Source organism: Natator depressus, chromosome 6 (assembly GCF_965152275.1).
Source record: "Natator depressus isolate rNatDep1 chromosome 6, rNatDep2.hap1, whole genome shotgun sequence".
NCBI classification, from domain to species: domain Eukaryota; kingdom Metazoa; phylum Chordata; order Testudines; family Cheloniidae; genus Natator; species Natator depressus.
Window position 1 is genome coordinate 19,748,237 of NC_134239.1, and position 19,326 is coordinate 19,767,562.

The following is a 19,326-nucleotide window of genomic DNA, read 5'->3' on the forward strand; positions in this document are numbered from 1 at the left end:
GCCACGTGTTTGAGACCCCTGCCTTAAAGTGATCCAGCCTCAGGCCTCCATCCGGGTACCAACATCAAATATGATGAAAGTTTCTGTAACTCTTATTTTATTATATAAAAGAACAGGTTCTACCAATCCTAAAGGACTCGACACATTACCTCCTAGGTTAATGAATGTTTCAGATCTTACCCTAATACACGCTACAGCCAATTCTTATTAACTAAACTAAAATATATTAAAAACAAAAATAGAGGGAGTATGGTTAAAAGATCAATATACATAAAGACATGAGTTCAATTCGTTGAGGTTCAGATTCACAGAGACGGTGAGCTTTGTAGATGCAAAGAGTTCCTTCAGACTTCAGTTCATAGGTTATAGTCCAATGTCCAAATCTCATATTCAGGGCATTCCAGCATAACTGGGACCTCAGTCTTGTGACTCAAAGTTCCCCTGATTAAGTCTAAGCAGATCTGAGATGACAGAATCAGGACCCAAGGATCTTTTATACAATTTCATGTCTTTTGACAAGTTGGAATTCCTCAGGGAACAAAAGGTAATTATGATGACTTTGAAGGGGGTCCATAGAATATCCAGGGTTGGAAGGGACCTCAGGAGGTCATCTAGTCCAACCCCCCTGCTCAAAGCAGGACCAATTCCCAATTTTTATCCCAGATCCCTAAATGGGCCCCTCAAGGATTGAACTCACAACCCTGGGTTTAGGCAGGCAAATGCTCAAGCCACTGAGCTATCCCTCCCTCCATCACTGGTACTTAGCTATAGGAATTAACATAAGGCTATTTGCTTGTTCCTCTACCATTCACAGCACATTTTAAAGAGAGATGAATACTGAGATATCCCAGGTTTACAATTCATTTACAACATAGGATGTTCTTTTCACAAACATTATCTCCCCACATCTTCCCTGGGTTAATTATTTTGCAGGATGTTTAACCCTTTCTCGCCATGCATCACAGCACCCAATCCCAAGGCCTAGGTAGCCAGCCTAGCAGTGTATGGGGTAGTTCCTGTTACCTCCTGGCTCCTGCTCATCTGTGCAGACACATAGTCAAAGTCAGAATCTAATATAATGTATGACTCTGCTGCCAGTTCTGTTTTATCTGAGTCTCATGGTATCTGGTACTTTTCTTGAAGCCCCAACTCCTGGAATCAGGTGATTATATGAGAATCTCAGCTTTCATTTAAAAAAAACGTGTCTAGCCCTCGTGTTTGCAGAGAAAACTTGAAACATAACTAGAGGGCAACCTAAATGCTCCAAAATGAAAAGGCAGAAACCCCCCCCCCCACACACACACACACACACACGCACAATTTGTTTGTAAGGTCATGATTTTTAAGCCAATCGCGTGATTTTAGGGAGCCTGGACTCCTGATTTTTTGGAACCTTCTGGGTTAGTAATATTGCAAATAGAAGGGTGTGAAATGTATATCATGATTTGAGACCCGTGAGAGTTTGTGTGATGGTTTTTACACATCCACAGCCTTCTGCTTGTTTAACAGAAGTACCCTCAGAATGCTAAATGAGGCAACGAAGGGCTTTTCTCTTGGCAGCATTATGGCAGGATGTCCATACCAGTCAGACAGCATGTGTATTTGCACAAACATTTATGGAGCTGATTAGAAGTCAAAATCTCATGCAGAAACTAGAGGCCTGATCCAGGACCACTGAACTCAATGTTCCTTTTGCCATTGGCTTCAACAGAAGCAGGATCAAGACCTAGATGTAGAAAACCCAATCAGAGCTTGTGTATTGAGAGCTTTGAGTTACAGGCTTCAAAGACTGAGAGGGTCATGTTGGATTTGTAAACTAAACTTTCATGCATGAAATATAAAATCTGTCATGGGAAATGGATTTACGGGTCCCAGCAACTGAGCAGTGGAATGTTTTAGTGAAATCCAATGTGTAACAATGACTTTTTTGGTTTGTGTCTTTGTGGCTTAGGCTGAATAGAATGAGGACAAAAGAAATTGCTTGCCTAGGAAGTTTATAGATAATTCACTGCTCAGACAAGAGTTCAAAAGCCTGATATACAACTTTATATAATATAAATGTATCTTCTCCTCCCCCAACAAGGAAAGCTCTGCTCCAATGCAGATTCTTTTTGGGGATGGTGGTTCAGTCAGATTCTGAGTTTTACTGTAGTTATTCTAGCTAGGTTGGAAAGGAAGTGTGGTCTGACGGTTAAGGTACCAAGACTCAGGAGATCTGGGGTCAGATCCTGGCCCTACCACAGGCTCCTTGTCTGATCTTAGGCATGTCACTTAATCTCCCTGTGCATCACTGCCCCAGCTGTAAAATGGGAGACAGTAGTGCTTCCTTTTCCCCCCCACACTTGGTCTCTTCCCTGGAAAGAAGAAACAGATAATGTGTTATTCTGGACATATACACCTAGCACAATGAGGCTCTGATCTCAGTTGGAGGCCTTTGAATTCTGCTGTTCTTCAAATTCCTTACATTTCTTTCACCTTTTACTAATGGCCCTGCTGTGTCATCCAGATTTTTGTTCACTCTCCAGCCCTGTCAAGAAATCAAATAATTTAGGGTGAAAATTTAGTGTGTTTTTTTCCTTATGGGTTTTTTTTTTTTTTTTTTTTTTTTGGAAACAAGAAGGATCTTGCTAAAGCCAATATGAACAGAAATGTTTTTGTGAAATTTAAAAAATGGTTAATGAAAACTTTTAATGTAGAGCCCCCACCCCCATGAATACAAGGGCGGTATCAGAACGCTGAAGGTGGAAGTTTAGCTTCACTTGAGGAGAGGCAATGTGGGCCAATGGAGAAGGCATCAAACTGGGTCTCAGGAGACATGGTTTCTATTCCCAGTTGTGAGAACCAAAGCATTAATTTAGGGAGGAATACCTGGGCTCCAAGGTAGATCAGCTCATGCCCTCCAAAGGCTCTCTATGTTTTGGGCCCAGATTACTTACTTAGGGGGAAAATGGCTCTGTCTATGTTATTAAAAATAATAAATAATCAAAAAGATCATATCAATAAGGCTAAACTACAACAGTTTCTATCAAACTCAGCGTTAATCAACTCCATTATCAAATTAAGGTCAACTGAACTAATTAGCAGCAATACTGGCATGAAATCAGTTTAGTCAAATCAGATTAACACAGCAAATAATCAGTTCTTAATCCTAAAGCAGAAGTTCAAGGAGATAACTGTTTGCTTAATTACAAACCAGTCAGAACTTTTACTCTCAGGAATGACACCAATCTTTAGCTGGGTGGATATTTTAGTATAGAAACCAAATTTGTTTACATCTGTGCTGCTGTCTCAAAAGTCAATTAAAGCTTTCCTTCTTGCATACACTGTTAGGTACAGAGGATAACCCAGAGCCGGCGCTAGGCATAAACAGACTGAGCAATTGCTTAGGGCCCCGAGCAGCTCAAGGAGGCTCCTATTTGCTTTATATTATGTGTTGTGTGGCGAGCCTCCCAAAATATTTCTGTTTAGGGTCCTGTAGGAGGGTGGCTACCTTGCTCCTAAAATAGAAGGGGTTAAAGCAGCCCTGGAGAGGGCTGTGGCTGGGGAAGGCTGATTGGGGAAGCAGCCGCAGCGGGGCCATGCCCCAATCAGGCCTCAGCTGGCCTGTGTAAAAAGGGCCCAAGGAGTCTCTCTCTAGGCTGGGAGAGAGTAGGGCCGGCCGGCCTGGGTACTGAGAGTAGTGCCATGCTGGGGAAGACACAGGCTGAGTGGGGGCACTCCAGGCTGGCAACTCCCCAGGCTGTGGGGCCTGGCCCAAGAGGTACTGGGAGGCAGAGGAAGGTAACAGGTCCAAACCCCCTTGCCTATGATGAGTGGCCTTTACACTGCAGTCTGCCCCAGGGAGTGGGGGCTTGGTAATGACTGGTAGTAGCCCAGACTGAGGCAAGATGGGGATAGTGGGTTGGGGGTTCCCTGGGAAGGGGAGAGGCAGAGTGTGCTGGTACTGCCAGGGGGAAGAACCCCAGAGAAAGGGACACCGGGGTCTGTGAGGGACACAGGGGCCAGAGCTGGGTGGATCACCGGCCTGCAGAGGGCACTCCAGGCTGGAAAAGTGTTAATTCCCAACAGCCAGTAGGAGGTGCCGCAGGGGTGAGTCTGCTCCTTTACAGGTCTCCACTGGGCTAACACCACCTCTGAGCTAATCTGTTTCCTCTTCTCCCCTCAAATATAAACTTTACCAAGATACTTTAATAAAAGAAAGTTTTACCAACTTTTTCACTGAACAATGACAGTTTTGTTTCTATGAAGACTTTCTGAGAACAAGTAACAAACACATTGTATTATTTTAAGGCAAAGTTTAGGGAATATTCTCTGGTTCCTCCCTCTGTGTCTTTAACAGGATCTACTACACCTATAAGCATCCAACCACGCATGCACACCCTAAAATGGTAAAAAGTAGAGATGTCTCCCAAAAAGGAAAAATAAAATATTTAAAGTGAAAAACAGGTTTGAACTCATCAACTCTCTAACTTGTGTGGTGTAGGGACCTGTAACTGCAGTTGTGGACCAGACAGTGATTGCTGGCACTCAGCACTTCACTAAGGGGCGTCTTCGGATACAGGAAAAACTAATCAAGGTTAGGAAGATGATGTTATGACTCCCCTTCTTCTGGAAGTGATTAATTTCAGGGTCTGGCTGGGCAGGTCAGTCTTCTTGTTCTCATTCTATTCAGCCTAAGCCACAAAGTCTTCTTGAGATGGCTGGTGACCCAAAAGGCACACAACCCTCTGCATGACCTTGGTCTCAGCTGACTATACTACTTTATTCCACCACCCAACTGCTTCGGAGTGGTGAGCAAATCTGGGGTGCAGTACACCCTGGATATAGATGGCATGGTCCAGTCCCACCACAGTGACCAAATTCCAGCCTGTGGATAGTTCAGAGAGTTCCCCTTTAGCCCGTGATTTCTTTCAGATGTCCTTTTGTACAACCACAGACAGAAAGAGGAGGAAATATGAGGCAAGTCTTAGGGATTCCTGAATATTTTTAGAAGCAAACTGAGGGTTCATGGAGGGAGAAGAGAGGCATTTGGGTGGCAGGAGGGAGGAGGAAAGGGGGGGCATCTGAAATGGGGATGTTCCCTGACTTTAATGCTGCCTCTTGTTGTCTCTAAAGGGGTGACAGTGACAGTTGCACCAGATGTCCCCATCTCCCTCTCAGTGGAGAGCAACAGGCACTTCTGTCTGGAGAGCCCTTCCAGCATATCCATGTTCCCCCTACAGTACATGGTGTGCATCAGTCAAAACATCACCTCTGCCCACCAGGAAGTGGGGAGTCAGCTCTCAGAGCAGGAGAGGAGGCTGCCAAACACTGACATATTAGGGTAAGAGAAAAATCTTCCCATTCCAGAAGGCACAAAACAACTATCCAGTGGCAGCAACCCTTGGTCCCTATTGAACTGGGATGGATTTCCACCAGCAATCCAGAGTGAAAAGCTCTGTACCCAGTGCCCTGAGTCATGCAGTCTCCCAGTGAATGTAAAACAAGAAATTTAATGAAAACATTTCCCTTTCTACTGGTGTTCAGTAGTAGCTCCATTAATTGATTGGTTCAAAAGCAAAGATCCAAAAGCCTAGTTCACTGGGGAGGAACATTCCCATTTCTTCTGCAATCAATATCTAAAGTAATGCTCCAAGTGGATCTAGATCATATACTGTTTGGTGGGAAGGGGGTTGTATTCTCCAACCATTTCCTCCTTTTACTCTCTTCCACACCCCCTGTACACACACTGTCTTCAGAGACCTTGTGTCATGTATCTTCTGCCCAGCTGTGGGAGGCTAGACATAATAAATATCTGGTAAGATCAAGCAAGCCTTTTTTTTTTTTTAATTATCCTGATGCAGGTTGCCAATCTGGAGGCATTACAAAGCAGCAGATTCTGCTGCCAAAATGGAGCGAGGATTAAGGTCTTTCTTCAACAGATTGAAAAGACATCATCTCGGGGAGGGGCTAATTGCTCTCAATGAACATTCCACAATGTTACTTTCCAATGCGGTATGTGCATTTATGCTGGGTGAGGGCAAACTGAGGGACTGCTTAGGAAAGCCCAGAAAAAGGGGCGATGGGGTTCTGCTACTCTAGAGCAGGGAATGGGCCATTTTTTGATGTAGAAACCCTATGCCCCCAGAGATCTACTTTAGGAGATATGGCAGAGAGGGCTACCTCTTCCAAGAGGTCCCACCCCCAAAGGTAAGAAGTGGTGACCAGTGCATGGTTTGGTCGGTGGGAGAATGTAATGGAATATTTGAACCTTTGAAAAGGTTGTGTGGAGGGGAATGGGAGAGTATCGGAGATGGTTTGGATGTTATCTGAGGCTGTACCCCTTCATCTCTATGGCAAACAGTAGGGCTGGATAAAAGTTTTCAAATAATTTTTCTCATTGGAAAATCGACTTTGTTCAAAAACAAAAAACCTCATGGTTTTTCTAAATTTTCTCTAGGAAAAAAAATGAAAACTAAAAACTTTCAGCTTTTGGCTTATTTTTTTCTCCTCTCCCTGCCACCCCCTTTTTCAGTGGCCAAATGGAAAAATGAGAGAGAAGATGGGGGTGAATGGGATAAAATTTTTGCAAAAAAAAAAATAAAATAATTTTTTGAACAAACAAAAAAATTATCCTTTCTGAAACCTGAAAAATGAAATTTTTTTGAAGTTTTCAAAAATTCTCAAAAATGACCATTTTTGGACTAGCTCTAGTAATTTGCATGTAAGGTAATTATAAGCACATCATTAAAGAGGGGGTATGTACTTTTCTAAATCTAATCTTAAGAATAATACAAGTTGTTTTGCACTTAGGGTACATCTACACTGCAGTCAGAGGTGTGATCTGCATTCGGGAGAGCATCCCTGAGCTAGCTTTCATCTAGCTAACATGCCTAAAAATAGCAGTGACAATGCGGCAGTGCAGGCTAGGAACACACGTACTTACACGTACTTACCCGCACTGCCACATCTTCACTTAGCTGTGCTAAGCTAGTATAAAGGCTGGTATATATGTGGGGATGTCTATCCAAACTATAATCACACCTTCGATTGCAGTGTAGGCTTACCTTTAGTGTGCTCCTGAATTGTTTGTGGGTTGTGGTTATTTTTTTTAAGGGATGATGAAGGCTATTTAATTTGAGAGGAATTTCTTGTGGTTCAGGTACTGAACTGGGACTCGGGAGAGTTGGGTTCAGTTCTCAGCTCTGCCATAGACTCCCTGTGTGACCTTGGGCCAGATTTTCAAGAGTTCAGCTCCCATTTTAGGTACCTGAATCAAGTGGCTGGATTGTCAAAATTGCTCAGCTCCCAGGAGTTCTCAATGAGTTAAGTGGTTTAAATGAAAGCTGAGCTCTTTTGAAAATCTGCCCCTTAATCTGTCTTTACTTCAGTTCCCCAACTGTAAAATCAGTCCCTTAGTCTTTCTATCTTGTCTATATTGATTGTAAACTCTTCAGAGCAGAGCTTCTCTCTCATTCAGTGTATGTGCAGCCCTCAGCACAATGGGACCCCCAATCTCAGTTGGAGCATCTACATGATACTGTGATACTGCTACTCATAAAGACTGTGCTGTTAACTAGTCTGACTTGCCAAGCCTTGCATTCTCTGGCCATCAGTTTCAAGTTACCTTGATGACCTGTGTTCAAAGTATTGACTAATAGTGCACTCTGCTCTTCCTTCCCTCCAGGACCATATGCACTTGCCCATGGCTAGCAGGAAGATGCATGCTCTGAGACACACCAGGGACCCCTCATTAATTAAACCTCTGAAGTTTTCTATAACTCTGTCCCCGTACACAAGCATTAACTCCCAGCTGTTTCTGATGTCTCTGCAAGAGGGCAAAGAAAATTACTGGCTGAGCCTCCAATCAAAATTCGACAGCCACCCGGTACAAGCCTATATTGCTTTTCTGATCCAATCACTTAAATCTAGAGAGTCTGAACTCAGAAGAAGCCAACAGGTATAAGAAACACTTGGCGGGTTAAACACTCTTTCCGCAGTAATAGATAATCAATGCGGCACACTACACTAGACGGTGTTTAAATATTAGTGATCCAGTCTCAGACATGTAACATTTAATATAAGTAAAGCCATATCTTGGATTTTTTAATAGAATGTGTCACTGAAAAAAATATTACCCACTTTAGTTGTCTGTTAACCAAAATAACTCCTGACTGACACAGATATGTGTGCTATATTAAAAAGCTAAATCTCTTTTGCTAGAGGCTCAGTTTCATACCAGTACTCTTGTGGCACTGGGGTATGTTACTACAGAGAGTAAGTTATGAAATGTTTTAAAATGTGCATTGTAACTGGATTTAAAACCAGGCACAGTTAGGTCAATGTGGGGCCAATTATTAGATAGTCTTATCTATATCTTTTCCTACATTTCCTGTGAAAAGCCCATATAACTCTTTCCCCCTTTCAGTTCTAAATTAGAAGATAGTCCATAAGCCCAGTCTTCATAAGCAACCTTACAATAAATGGGCAGTACCCATAACTCAGTACCCAGCTGCAAGCCTACCATGATAAAACCAGGGTATTTGTAGCCAAAGCCAACCTCTCTTGGGCCATTAGTGGTAAAAGCTTGAGTCTCTTCCACTTTAGCTCATGGACTAAGGCCTGAAGCTGGCAGCTGTAGTAATCACTGGCCTCTTACGAGGACCAGCCAGTAGAAGGGGGCAAAGACCCACACTCTCCTACAGTAGATTACAAATGCAACTCAGTATTCCTGGCAAATCTTACAATAATGAACCATTACATGGCGGAGCAATGCAGATCATTTTTTGGTAAGCAAGTAGATTTCAAGCTTCCAGAAGGATATCTGAAATCAAAATAAAATAAATAGTTAAGTATGAATGTGGCGGGCTTTGTACCTCACCCACCCCTTTGATCTAGGGGGAGGCGAGGAGTAACCCTGCCTTTCTGCACCTACGTCTGTTCTACTACCCCTTCGGTAGTCTGTATGGCGTGTCTCAATGGCCAGAGTCCCTCTAAACTCTCTCCCCCTAGTGGGATAGTGCAGCCTGGCAGCCAGAGTCCATATAGTACACTCCTAGAGTAGTATGGCCCAATGGCCAGAGTCCCTCTAAATCCTCTGAGGCAAGCAAGGGGTTAGGGAATTAAGTCATCTCAAAAATGGGGGGGCAGTGACCCCCGGTAGGGGAGCCCGGGCCCACCCACCTTCACCACTCCAACCCAGGGCCCTGTCAGGGGTGGAATGATCTGCCACAGGGTCAGCGGGGAATCCGACTGAAACATGCTGACTTCATAGTGGTGGGAGGTACCACTCCCTTACCTTCCCTGGGCCTCTTCCTACCAGTCCTCCAGTCACCATAGTCCCTGTAGTAACAGGGTCTCCAGGGCTCTCAGCACCAGACACTTCCTGGGGTTTTGATAGCTGCAAGCCTCTGGTCCAGGTTCCTGGCTCTTCAGCTCTCCCCGGTAAGGGCTGTAATGGCTCCTGGGCTGGCACTTCCACTGAGCCTTCCTCCTCAGCCACCAGCCCTGACTGAACAGTTCTACAGGCTTTTATACCTGACTTCCAGTTGGAGCTTGCCCAGCAGAGCCTCAGGGGCATGGCTTCCTCTGCTAGGAGGGAAGGGTTAACTCTCTCAGTCGCAGTGCGGGGCCGGTCCACCCATCACAATGAAAAATACCTCGCGATGCTCTTTTCAATATTTATTCACTGACACACATGTCATAATTTACAAAGGATTTTTTACTGGTAAGCTTGATTTTCAATTAAAGGAATTTTCAGGCTTGCTGTCAATAGCCTGGAGAGAAGCGTGGGCACTTAGGGTTTGATCCAAAGCCTGTTAGAAAGACTCCTCATGACTTCAGGTGGGCACTGGATCAGGCCTTTCACCAGCAATACAGTGCTGCCAGTTCTCGTGTGTCAGCAAGTCATGCTTTCCACAAGTCACTTCAAGGATTGCCCAACCAGTATACATCCAGAATATTATCTCTAACAATGCCCTATGCCATTGGCTTCAGAAGAAAATAAAAGCTCAGTGCTATCTACATTAATAATAATGCAAAATAATAACATGGCATATTATATCATGGGAGAGAACATCTTCCTGACCTCACCTAGTGATCAGCTTATGTCCTGGTGCATGGGGACTGAGAGCTTTTACAATTCTATCCTAGCTAGTGTAACGGTAGACGCTCTGGAATTAGTAAGTGTATAATGGTTCAAACCCAGCCTCATAATACCCTTGCTGTATCACAGACTCCTCTGCTTACCAAGTGGAAAGGGCAGTTTTCTGTCCGGCTGAATGTGACCAATGATGCTGCAAGAAACTGGTACATGGACAGGGTGAGCCTCTTGTGGCAGAGACTGGGAGCGCAGTATGTGACTTTTGAAGGTGCTGAAGGAAACACATTTGCGGAACAGACAGTCCAGCCACCCAAAGAACTGGAAGGGGATAAATACATTGGCATTTTTGCTCTTATGGTAGCTACGCTGGGAAATTCGACAATAATTAGTGCCGTCACAAGGTGAGTCTCAGGAAAAGCGCTCGAAAGGTGAAATGAAAACAGACATCAAAAGCCTCCAGTTGGTCCTATTTCAGTGCAAGCAGGATAGCTGGGCTAGGGTCCAAACAGCCAAGGAAGAGGGTGAACTGTACGGGAGCCCTGTTTGAACCCTGCATGGGAACTTGGGTGGGCATTGTGAAATGAGAGACTCTGCATGTGGCACAATTTAAAGCACACAGGGTAACTCATCTTCATGCCCCTTATCTGAAATTGGCTTCAGTGGAGGAGAGCAGTGGTTGGTTTATCTCCCACTGAACAAACAGACCAGCTAATGGCAGCTGCCAGTTCTGCTATGCAAGCAAGCAGAGAGTGCATCCACATTTGTACTGTAGGAGGTCTGATTGCAGCTCACGTAGGCATACCCGTGCTGGGGCTACTCGAATCAGCAAATAAAAATAGCAGCAGCATGTGTGGCAGCTCGGGCTAGGTGCCCCATTATGTACCCGGAGGTCAGGTGGGATTGTACTCAGGGCAGATAGCCCAAGCAGCTGCCTGTGTCCCCAGGGACACACTGCTATTTTTAGACGCTAGCTCAAGCAGAGCTAGCGCCGGTACGTCTATCCAAGCTGGGAGTCACACCTCCCAGCTCAGATGTCGCCATGCCCAGATCCTCAAAGACATCTAGATGCTGAATTACCATTGATTTCAAATACCTTTGAGGATCTGGGCCATAATGGCAGTTTGCTCCTCCCAGCCTGCAGCCGCACCATTATTGTGGGATGTACTAACCCTGCCAATCTGAAAGCACCACTCCTGAAACTTGTCACTGGAAAGAAAATGCACACACTGCTGGGATGGATTCAGCCCCAGTAGGGACAAGGAAGTGGTTGGGTGATTGGGTCTACTGCCCCGTGTGCCTTGTTACCCTGTCAATTAACCCGTTACCCAAGCAAGCTACAATTTGCTGATCTTCTGGTTGGGGGGCTCATAGAACTAAACTGCAGAGTCTACTGGAAAGGTTCTTGCCAAAGACCGTTAGACTTTGGTTTGGCTCTTGCTGATTTCAGTTCCTTTGCTGAAAAGTGCAAAGCAGAATTAAATGTATATGTTTATTTTATTCCAAAACTCAAAAAAAAAAAAAGATTGAAAATGGCTTTTTTTCCCCACAGAAAAATTCAGGATTTTTTTTTATTAATTCCCTGCTTTTTATTTTATTTTATTTTGGTAGGAAAATGTTTCAGCTAGAAAATTGTGATCAAATCTACACATACCGTTTTGCAGGCACATAAATGAGGAAATATGCAAAATGGGGCTGGCCAATAAATTTCTGCTGCAGCTTCTAGAATCCAGGGACACAAATCATTGTTTCCCAAAGAGAAAATCCAGCCCAATTAGTATTATGAGAGCAAACAGGCTGAGGCTCCATCTCTCTCTCTTCCTTAGTGATAAATGATGTTAATTTTAAATGGCCATAAAGAATGATAGACTGTCCTGATACAGTTGCAAGTCTCTTGAAATGACCCAACTGGAGGGCTTGTCCTGCAGCGTGAGTGTGTGAGGGGGCTTTGTCTTTCCCTTCCTGTGACTGGGGGGTTTTTTTGTTTTTGTTTTTCAGTGTGTGTTATGTTTATAGGATGACACACAAATCCAAGGTCTTGGCCACTTATGGCAATCCAAGCTCCCACAGCACCTTTTGCAAAGCAGGGACATTAACTCCAGTGTTTTAGCCAAAGTCCAGTCTGAGCAATTATTTTGCCACCTAATTATCACCTGTAGTTTCAAATGGATACAGTCTTCTTCGCTTTCTCTCCTGTAATGTTGCTGTACACTACCACAGCTGCCATATTCCACACCAGAAGTGGGTGTATTTCAGTGGCAGGGACAGAGATCAGTGGTTAATTTGTGCCAGGGCTTGCCAGGGCTGAGACCTGGCACTCTAGGCTTGGCAGTTCATAGCCCCGGCACCTCTGGGCTTGCCACATAAGTTATTAAAGTAAATAATTGATTGATCCCTGGCACCTCTTTCATTATGAATTAAGAAAAGGAGGACTCGTGGCACCTTAGAGACTAACCAATTTATTTGAGCATAAGCTTTTGTGAGCTACAGCTCACTTCATCGAATGCAACTGAATTAAGCCCTGCAGTGATCTCTAAATAGCCTTTACATATCACACAGCAGGCCTAATTAGTCAGTTAATGTTTGCAACACACTTTGAGATTAAAGGCACTATGTCAGTGGAGAGCTTTGTTGTTTTTACGTTGGGATCTCTTGTATTTACCAGATGGTGAAGGGATACAAATTATTTGGGAAATAAATATTTTCAAGCTTCTTATGAGGCTTTTTCAGGAAATTGGAAACAAAGATCATTTTAAATGGTTCATTTAAAAGAAGAAAAGGCTGTAACTCTCCTTGGGAATGCCTAGTTCAAAGACATTTCTAAGTCGGCTGTGGGACTGACAGTGATTCAGAAAGACGGTGCTGTCTGTGACGATTCAGAAGAGTGTCAGGTATCACCTAGGAAATGAAAGCAGTAGGGTGGCAAGCTGTTCCTACAAGCTGGTCATCTGTTGATGCAGATTTGCTCAGCCACTTGTGATTAGTAGCTCTCAGGTACCAGAACTGCTCCATAAACCATTGCATCAAATCCCATGTCACCTCTGAGAAAGCATCACCAGAAAGTATTTTTGGGAGCACCTGTGGACCAATCAGTCTGTTATTAGTAGTACTGTTGCTCATTGTTTATGGTGCTATTTATATTCATGGCATATCTTTAGATACCTAAAAGACACTATCACTGCCTTGAAGATCTTGTAATCTAAATTACCCAGTTGGGCCTGGGTCACAGTGTGATAAAGGCTAAGAACCCCCTAGTTAACGGTGTTCTACTAAAATCAAAGGTCACCACTTCAGAGCCCTAAGAGCATTTAGGCACAAATCCTGAAGTTTTTCCCTAATCCTTGCTTGCACATAATTCCTGTTGACTTCACAGAGAGTTTTGCTGGAGTAAAGTCTGCAGGATCTGGCTGTGACTGCACATCCAGAAAAGCAACACCCAAACTATCTTATGGACCTATACCAGAGACAATATGCTATCAGAAGCCTTGTGACCCCTGACTGTGCATTGAGGGCCCAACCTAATTCCCAATGAAGTCAATGGAAGGGCTCCCGGTGGCTTCAATGGGCATTGGGTCAGACCTTGAGTAATGGCACACAGAGCAATAAGAAAGCCATGAGGAAGGGTTTGCTGAGTACTGTAAGGATAGGTGTTATGGCACTATTGCAGTAGTGACACTGCTAATGACTGTTCTGGAAATGTCCAAATGTTTCTAGGAGCTGGAGCAGTCTGAATCTGATGCTCATGCCGTTTATAAAAGTGTTGTACCTTCTCTCTAGCCAATCTAACTCCTGTGTGCTTGCTAAATACTATGTGGTGTCAGGAGATACATAAAAGTAAAATTGGAGGACTGACTTCCTCCGACCCCATTGGAATTGCAAGGACTCCTCACAAGAAAACGGTGTTAGCATGTAAACAGTTTGATGTTTTTCTCGTACTATTGGAGAACTCAGAGAAAGCAACTAAAATGCCAGCCATAATGTTTCTCTGCATGTCAGGATCAGCAGTATTGCAAACGTCTGATGCTTTTACATGGAAGGAGGGACTAGAAGACATAAAGAGGATTTGGCATAGATGATGTATACAGATACTAGGAAAACCTTTCTAACTGTAAGGATAGCTAAGCACTGGAACAGGTTACCCACAACAGTTGTGGAATCTTCGCCACTGGATGTTTTAAAGAATGGGTTAGCCAAACATTGTTAGGGATGGACTAGGTCTACTTAATGTTGCCTCAGCACAGAGGGAAGGACTAGATGACCTTGTGAAGTCCCTTCCAGCCCTACATGTCTGTGATTTTAGAATTACTTAAACCTAGAAAAATATTACATCTGAGAGACATTCAGTTTTTAAAAATTCATAGTCAAGGGCAATATGAGTCAGTTAATTTATAAGTGACTAACTCGGTGATTAAAGCTCAAACTTGAATTTGGGGAATAATGTGACTCTTAATAACCAAGAGGCTTGTATATGGAATACAAAATGACCAAGTGAGGCAAACTTGTGGAAAAGATGATTTAACCCACATTTTAGACATGTTGTTGGGCCAATGAGTGAAATGTAGATTTTGGCTTTTGATGATCTGGCACAGATAAGCAAGTAGTCCAGTCTCGTCATGTTAAAGAGACAAAACTAGAAATGAAGGAAATCAAAATCAAAATCTCTCTCCATTAGATGTGGTCAAGAACATTAGCCAAGGAATTACCCAGCATTTGGTCAAATATGGTGTGAAAGCAATGAAAAAATAATTTTTCAAGGCTATGTCAAAAACTGTAGTTAAACTCAAGAGTGTCTCTGTTTTGGCAAACAATTCTACAATTCAGATCTCTTTGTTGGTAGTATCTGGAGAATTTACTGCTGCAGACTAACAAATACAGCTAAGCATTAATGATAGAACTGTAGCCTTTTAACCTAGACACTGGAGTACAATGTAGTGTTATTCCATTAAATATCTAATACTGTAGGTAAGGAAAGGATACAGAAAATTAAAGTAAAGCTTGTTTCATATTCAGGTCAGAAAATACTGGTATAAAGGCAAATAACTATTACAATTTGCTTTAGAAACCAGTAAAAAATAATATCTTTTCAAACAGTTAAATGCAGATGGTGTCATCTGTTTGAAGACTAAAAACCTATCTACCCATGAAATTAGTTAAAAATATGTTTGCTGAAAACACCATAAAATTGCATACAGAGAGTGTAGGCTGTATTTGGAGAGACTTCTCAAATGACCTCAGAGACTCAGGGTATCTGAAAGAAAAATTCCAGTTAAGAGAAACAAGTCAATTTACTCTAGTGGTCCAATTATGAAGGGAAAAAATTTATGCTTATAGATACCGACAAGTGTAATTTTAACGGTATGGAAAAAACAGTAATTACTGAAAATTTAGATCAACTTACAGACAGATCTAACTCTAGACATGTAAACTGAAAGCCAAATGAATTAAGAATATGTATCAATCCATGTAGTTTAAATAAAGTCAGAAAATGTGAACTGTATATGACTAAAACTTGAAGAATTGGGGGCCAAACACTTTGTACCAAAAATATTCTCAGTGTTAGATGAAGAACCTTCATTGTGTCAAGTTCTAAGTTAGTGACTTTTCAGACACTGTTTGGGTGTTTTAAGGTGTGCCTTTAATTGTTAATTGTGTTCCAGAGCATATCAAACAGTGTAAAGACTTGTGAGGAGTTCGAAGGGGTGAAAGTCATAATGGATGAAATTCTGATTTGGGCTAGAGACCTCAAAGAACACAATGAAAGACTTCGGTGATTTTGGCAGACAGCAAGGGAGAGGCACCTAACCATGAATTTAACTTCTATTAGACCAGTTGTTGATTTTTATCTGTATTGGACATTTGTGCACTCGAAGAGTAGCCTGTTGCATTTGACTTATGATACCTAAACATGGCAGAAGGAAATGACTTCTAGATTGAAAAGAAGGTGTTGGTGTTTGTGTTTGTCTTATGTTATGTACGTACCCACGCCCAAAAAGAGCCATTAATAAACTGGTTGAAGACTGCTTGGAAATGTGTTTAGATTTAATCTTCAGCACAACCTAGATCCCAATTTGTGATGCTGAAGTTGGAGAGAATTAGTCCATACTTGAAATAAAAATCGAATAAGGTCTTGCCCCAGCTGATACCAATAGCAGGGCAGTAAACACAGTAATACAACCAGACAATAATGTAGATAAATATGAAATTCATGAAGTGAAACCTATGTCTATTATAACCGCAAAAATAACAGAATTCCTAACTGGAACATGAAGTTACCCAGCTTTACATGACATGAAACTAAGAGTTTTGCAAGGACAGCACAATGAAAGAGCAGAGTTAGAAATAAACCTAGCCATTTCAGGACAAAAGCGGGGAGGACAACGCTTTGCTAAAGCCAGACAGATTAATTGTTCCAACATCACCATACAAATAAACTCTTGCTAAAATACACTGACGTCATCTAGGTATTGAAAAATGTAAGCAAATGGCAAAAGGTGTCTTGTTCTAGAAGGGATGAGCATTCAGAGTATGTCTACACTAGCACTGGAGGTGTAATTTCCAGTCTAGGTAGACACACAAACAGCAGTGTATCTGTGGCTGCACAGGTGGCAGGACGGGCTAACTACCCCAAGCTCTACCTAGGGGTTCAGACTATCCGTTCTCGCTCCAGCGTGCGCACACCCTCAGTTGACAGATGTCACAGCACAGGGCGAGGCAGGCAAGGCTTTCTGAAAGAGTTGAGGCAGCCTGGCTTACTAAACATTACATGTGTTTTTCTGGTTTGCTGTTCATCTGCCCTTGTTGCTCCTAGATCTAACCATCTGCCACTCTTCATTCAAATGACCCCGCTCCAGTCGGACTGGAGCTATGCTGGTTTGAAGGGAATTATACCTTCTGTGCTTCACTACAGTCTTCTTGGCTACAACTTCTTCATTCCGGATGCTGTAGGTAATATATTTTTGTGATCTGTTCGTATCCCCGACCATTCTGCATGAATTTTGTAAGGTCGAAGCATTGCCTCTTGCTACAGCAGGAAGAATGCATGTGGTCTGCTAACTCCATCAGCAAGCTGCTAAAAACCATAGAAAGCTATATTAAGACACAGCCTCAGGGGGGTTTTTTTGGTATCCTATTCTATGCCACATCAAGTTTATTTGATTTACTATTAACAGGAATTAACCAGGGAATTTAAAGAAAGGTTTTTATCAAATTAAATAGGAAACCCATATGCTTCTAGGTTCCTTGGGATTAGATTTCAAAGAACTCCTTAACTTTGTACCAAGGGCACCTTAACTGTGTCCAGCTCATTGAAAATATGCCAGGAGCCTGAGGACTGCATGTAAATTTGTATCAACTGGCATAGATTGCATCCACTTTCGTCTCTTGGGTAGACTGTGAACTGGCCATGTGGCATAGTGGGAGCCCAAGGAACTGTGCACCAGCTCCTTGAGGTATTGAGCCAGAGCCTCACCTGGTGTAAGTTAGCATAGCCCCACTGCATTCAATGAAGCCTGTCTTATGAAAAAAGAAAAGGAGGACTTGTGGCACCTTAGAGACTAACCAATTTATGTGCCACAAGTCCTCCTTTTCTTTTTGCGAATACAGACTAACACGGCTGTTACTCTGAAACCTGTCTTATGAAAGGAGACTCAAAGACCTTGGCTTGTTTAGCCTAACCAAAAGAAGGCTGAGGAGAGATATGATTGCTCTCTATAAATATATCACAGGGATAAATACCAGGTAGGGAGAGGAATTATTTAAGCTCAGTACCAATGTGGACACAAGAACAAATGGATACAAACTGGCCATTGGGAAGTTTAAACTTGAAATTAGACAAAGGTTTCTAACCATCAGAGGAGTGAAGTTCTGGAAAAGACTTCCAAGGGAAGCAGTGGGGGCAAAAGACATATCTGGCTTCAAGGCTAAACTTGATAAATTTATGGAGAGGATGGTATGATGGGATACCCTAATTTTGGCAATTAATTGATCTTTGACTATTAACAGTAAAGATGCCCAATGGGCTGTGAAGGGACACTATACTTAGGGCTCTGCTCCTCATTAGTAATTTGGTGCCAAGCTCCCACTGATCACAGCCTTACGAACGGCTGCTCCCAACGCCCTCAGATTATTTTTCACCTGCCGCTCCCCATAGAATCATAGAATATCAGGGTTGGAAGGGACCTCAGGAGGTCATCTAGTCCAACCCCCTGCTCAAAGCAGGACCAATCCCCAATTAAATCATCCCAGCCAGGGCTTTGTCAAGCCTGACCTTAAAAACTTCTAAGGAAGGAGATTCTACCACCTCCCTAAGTAACACATTCCAGTGTTTCACCACCCTCCTAGTGAAAAAGTTTTTCCTAATATCCAACCTAAACCTCCCACACTGCAACTTGAGACCATTACTCCTTGTCCTGTCCTCTTCTACCACTGAGAATAGTCTAGAACCATCCTCTCTGGAACCACCTCTCAGGTAGTTGAAAGCAGCTATCAAATCCCCCCTCATTCTTCTCTTCTGCAGACTAAACAATCCCAGTTCCCTCAGCCTCTCCTCATAACTCATGTGTTCCAGACCCCTAATCATTTTTGTTGCCCTTCGCTGGACTCTCTCCAATTTATCCACATCCTTCTTGTAGTGTGGGGCCCAAAACTGGACACAGTACTCCAGATGAGGCCTCACCAATGTCGAATAGAGGGGGATGATCACGTCCCTCGATCTGCTCGCTATGCCCCTACTTATACATCCCAAAATGCCATTGGCCTTCTTGGCAACAAAAGCACACTGCTGACTCATATCCAGCTTCTCGTCCACTGTCACCCCTAGGTCCTTTTCCGCAGAACTGCTGCCTAGCCATTCGGTCCCTAGTCTGTAGCGATGCATTGGGTTCTTCCGTCCTAAGTGCAGGACCCTGCACTTATCCTTATTGAACCTCATCAGATTTCTTTTGGCCCAATCCTCCAATTTGTCTAGGTCCCTCTGTATCCTATCCCTGCCCTCCAGTGTATCTACCACTCCTCCTAGTTTAGTATCATCCGCAAATTTGCTGAGAGTGCAATCCACACCATCCTCCAGATCATTTATGAAGATATTGAACAAAACCGGCCCCAGGACCAACCCCTGGGGCACTCCACTTGATACCGGCTGCCAACTAGACATGGAGCCATTGATCACTACCCGTTGAGCCCGACAATCTAGCTAACTTTCTACCCACCTTATAGTGCATTCATCCAGCCCATACTTCTTTAACTTGCTG

At 43.2% G+C, this 19,326-nt stretch overlaps 1 protein-coding gene across 1 annotated transcript in view; it reads left to right on the forward strand.

Annotated features, from left to right (window-relative positions):
• LOC141989953 (SITS-binding protein-like) overlaps positions 1–19,326 on the forward strand; it is a 72,663-nt gene that overhangs the window by 20,022 nt on the left and 33,315 nt on the right. The window contains exons 6-10 of the mRNA XM_074956895.1: positions 5,116–5,323; positions 5,844–5,994; positions 7,667–7,867; positions 10,214–10,482; positions 16,887–17,023. Coding sequence (XP_074812996.1) covers positions 5,116–5,323; positions 5,844–5,994; positions 7,667–7,867; positions 10,214–10,482; positions 16,887–17,023 — 966 coding nt within the window. The remainder of the gene's footprint in view (positions 1–5,115; positions 5,324–5,843; positions 5,995–7,666; positions 7,868–10,213; positions 10,483–16,886; positions 17,024–19,326) is intronic.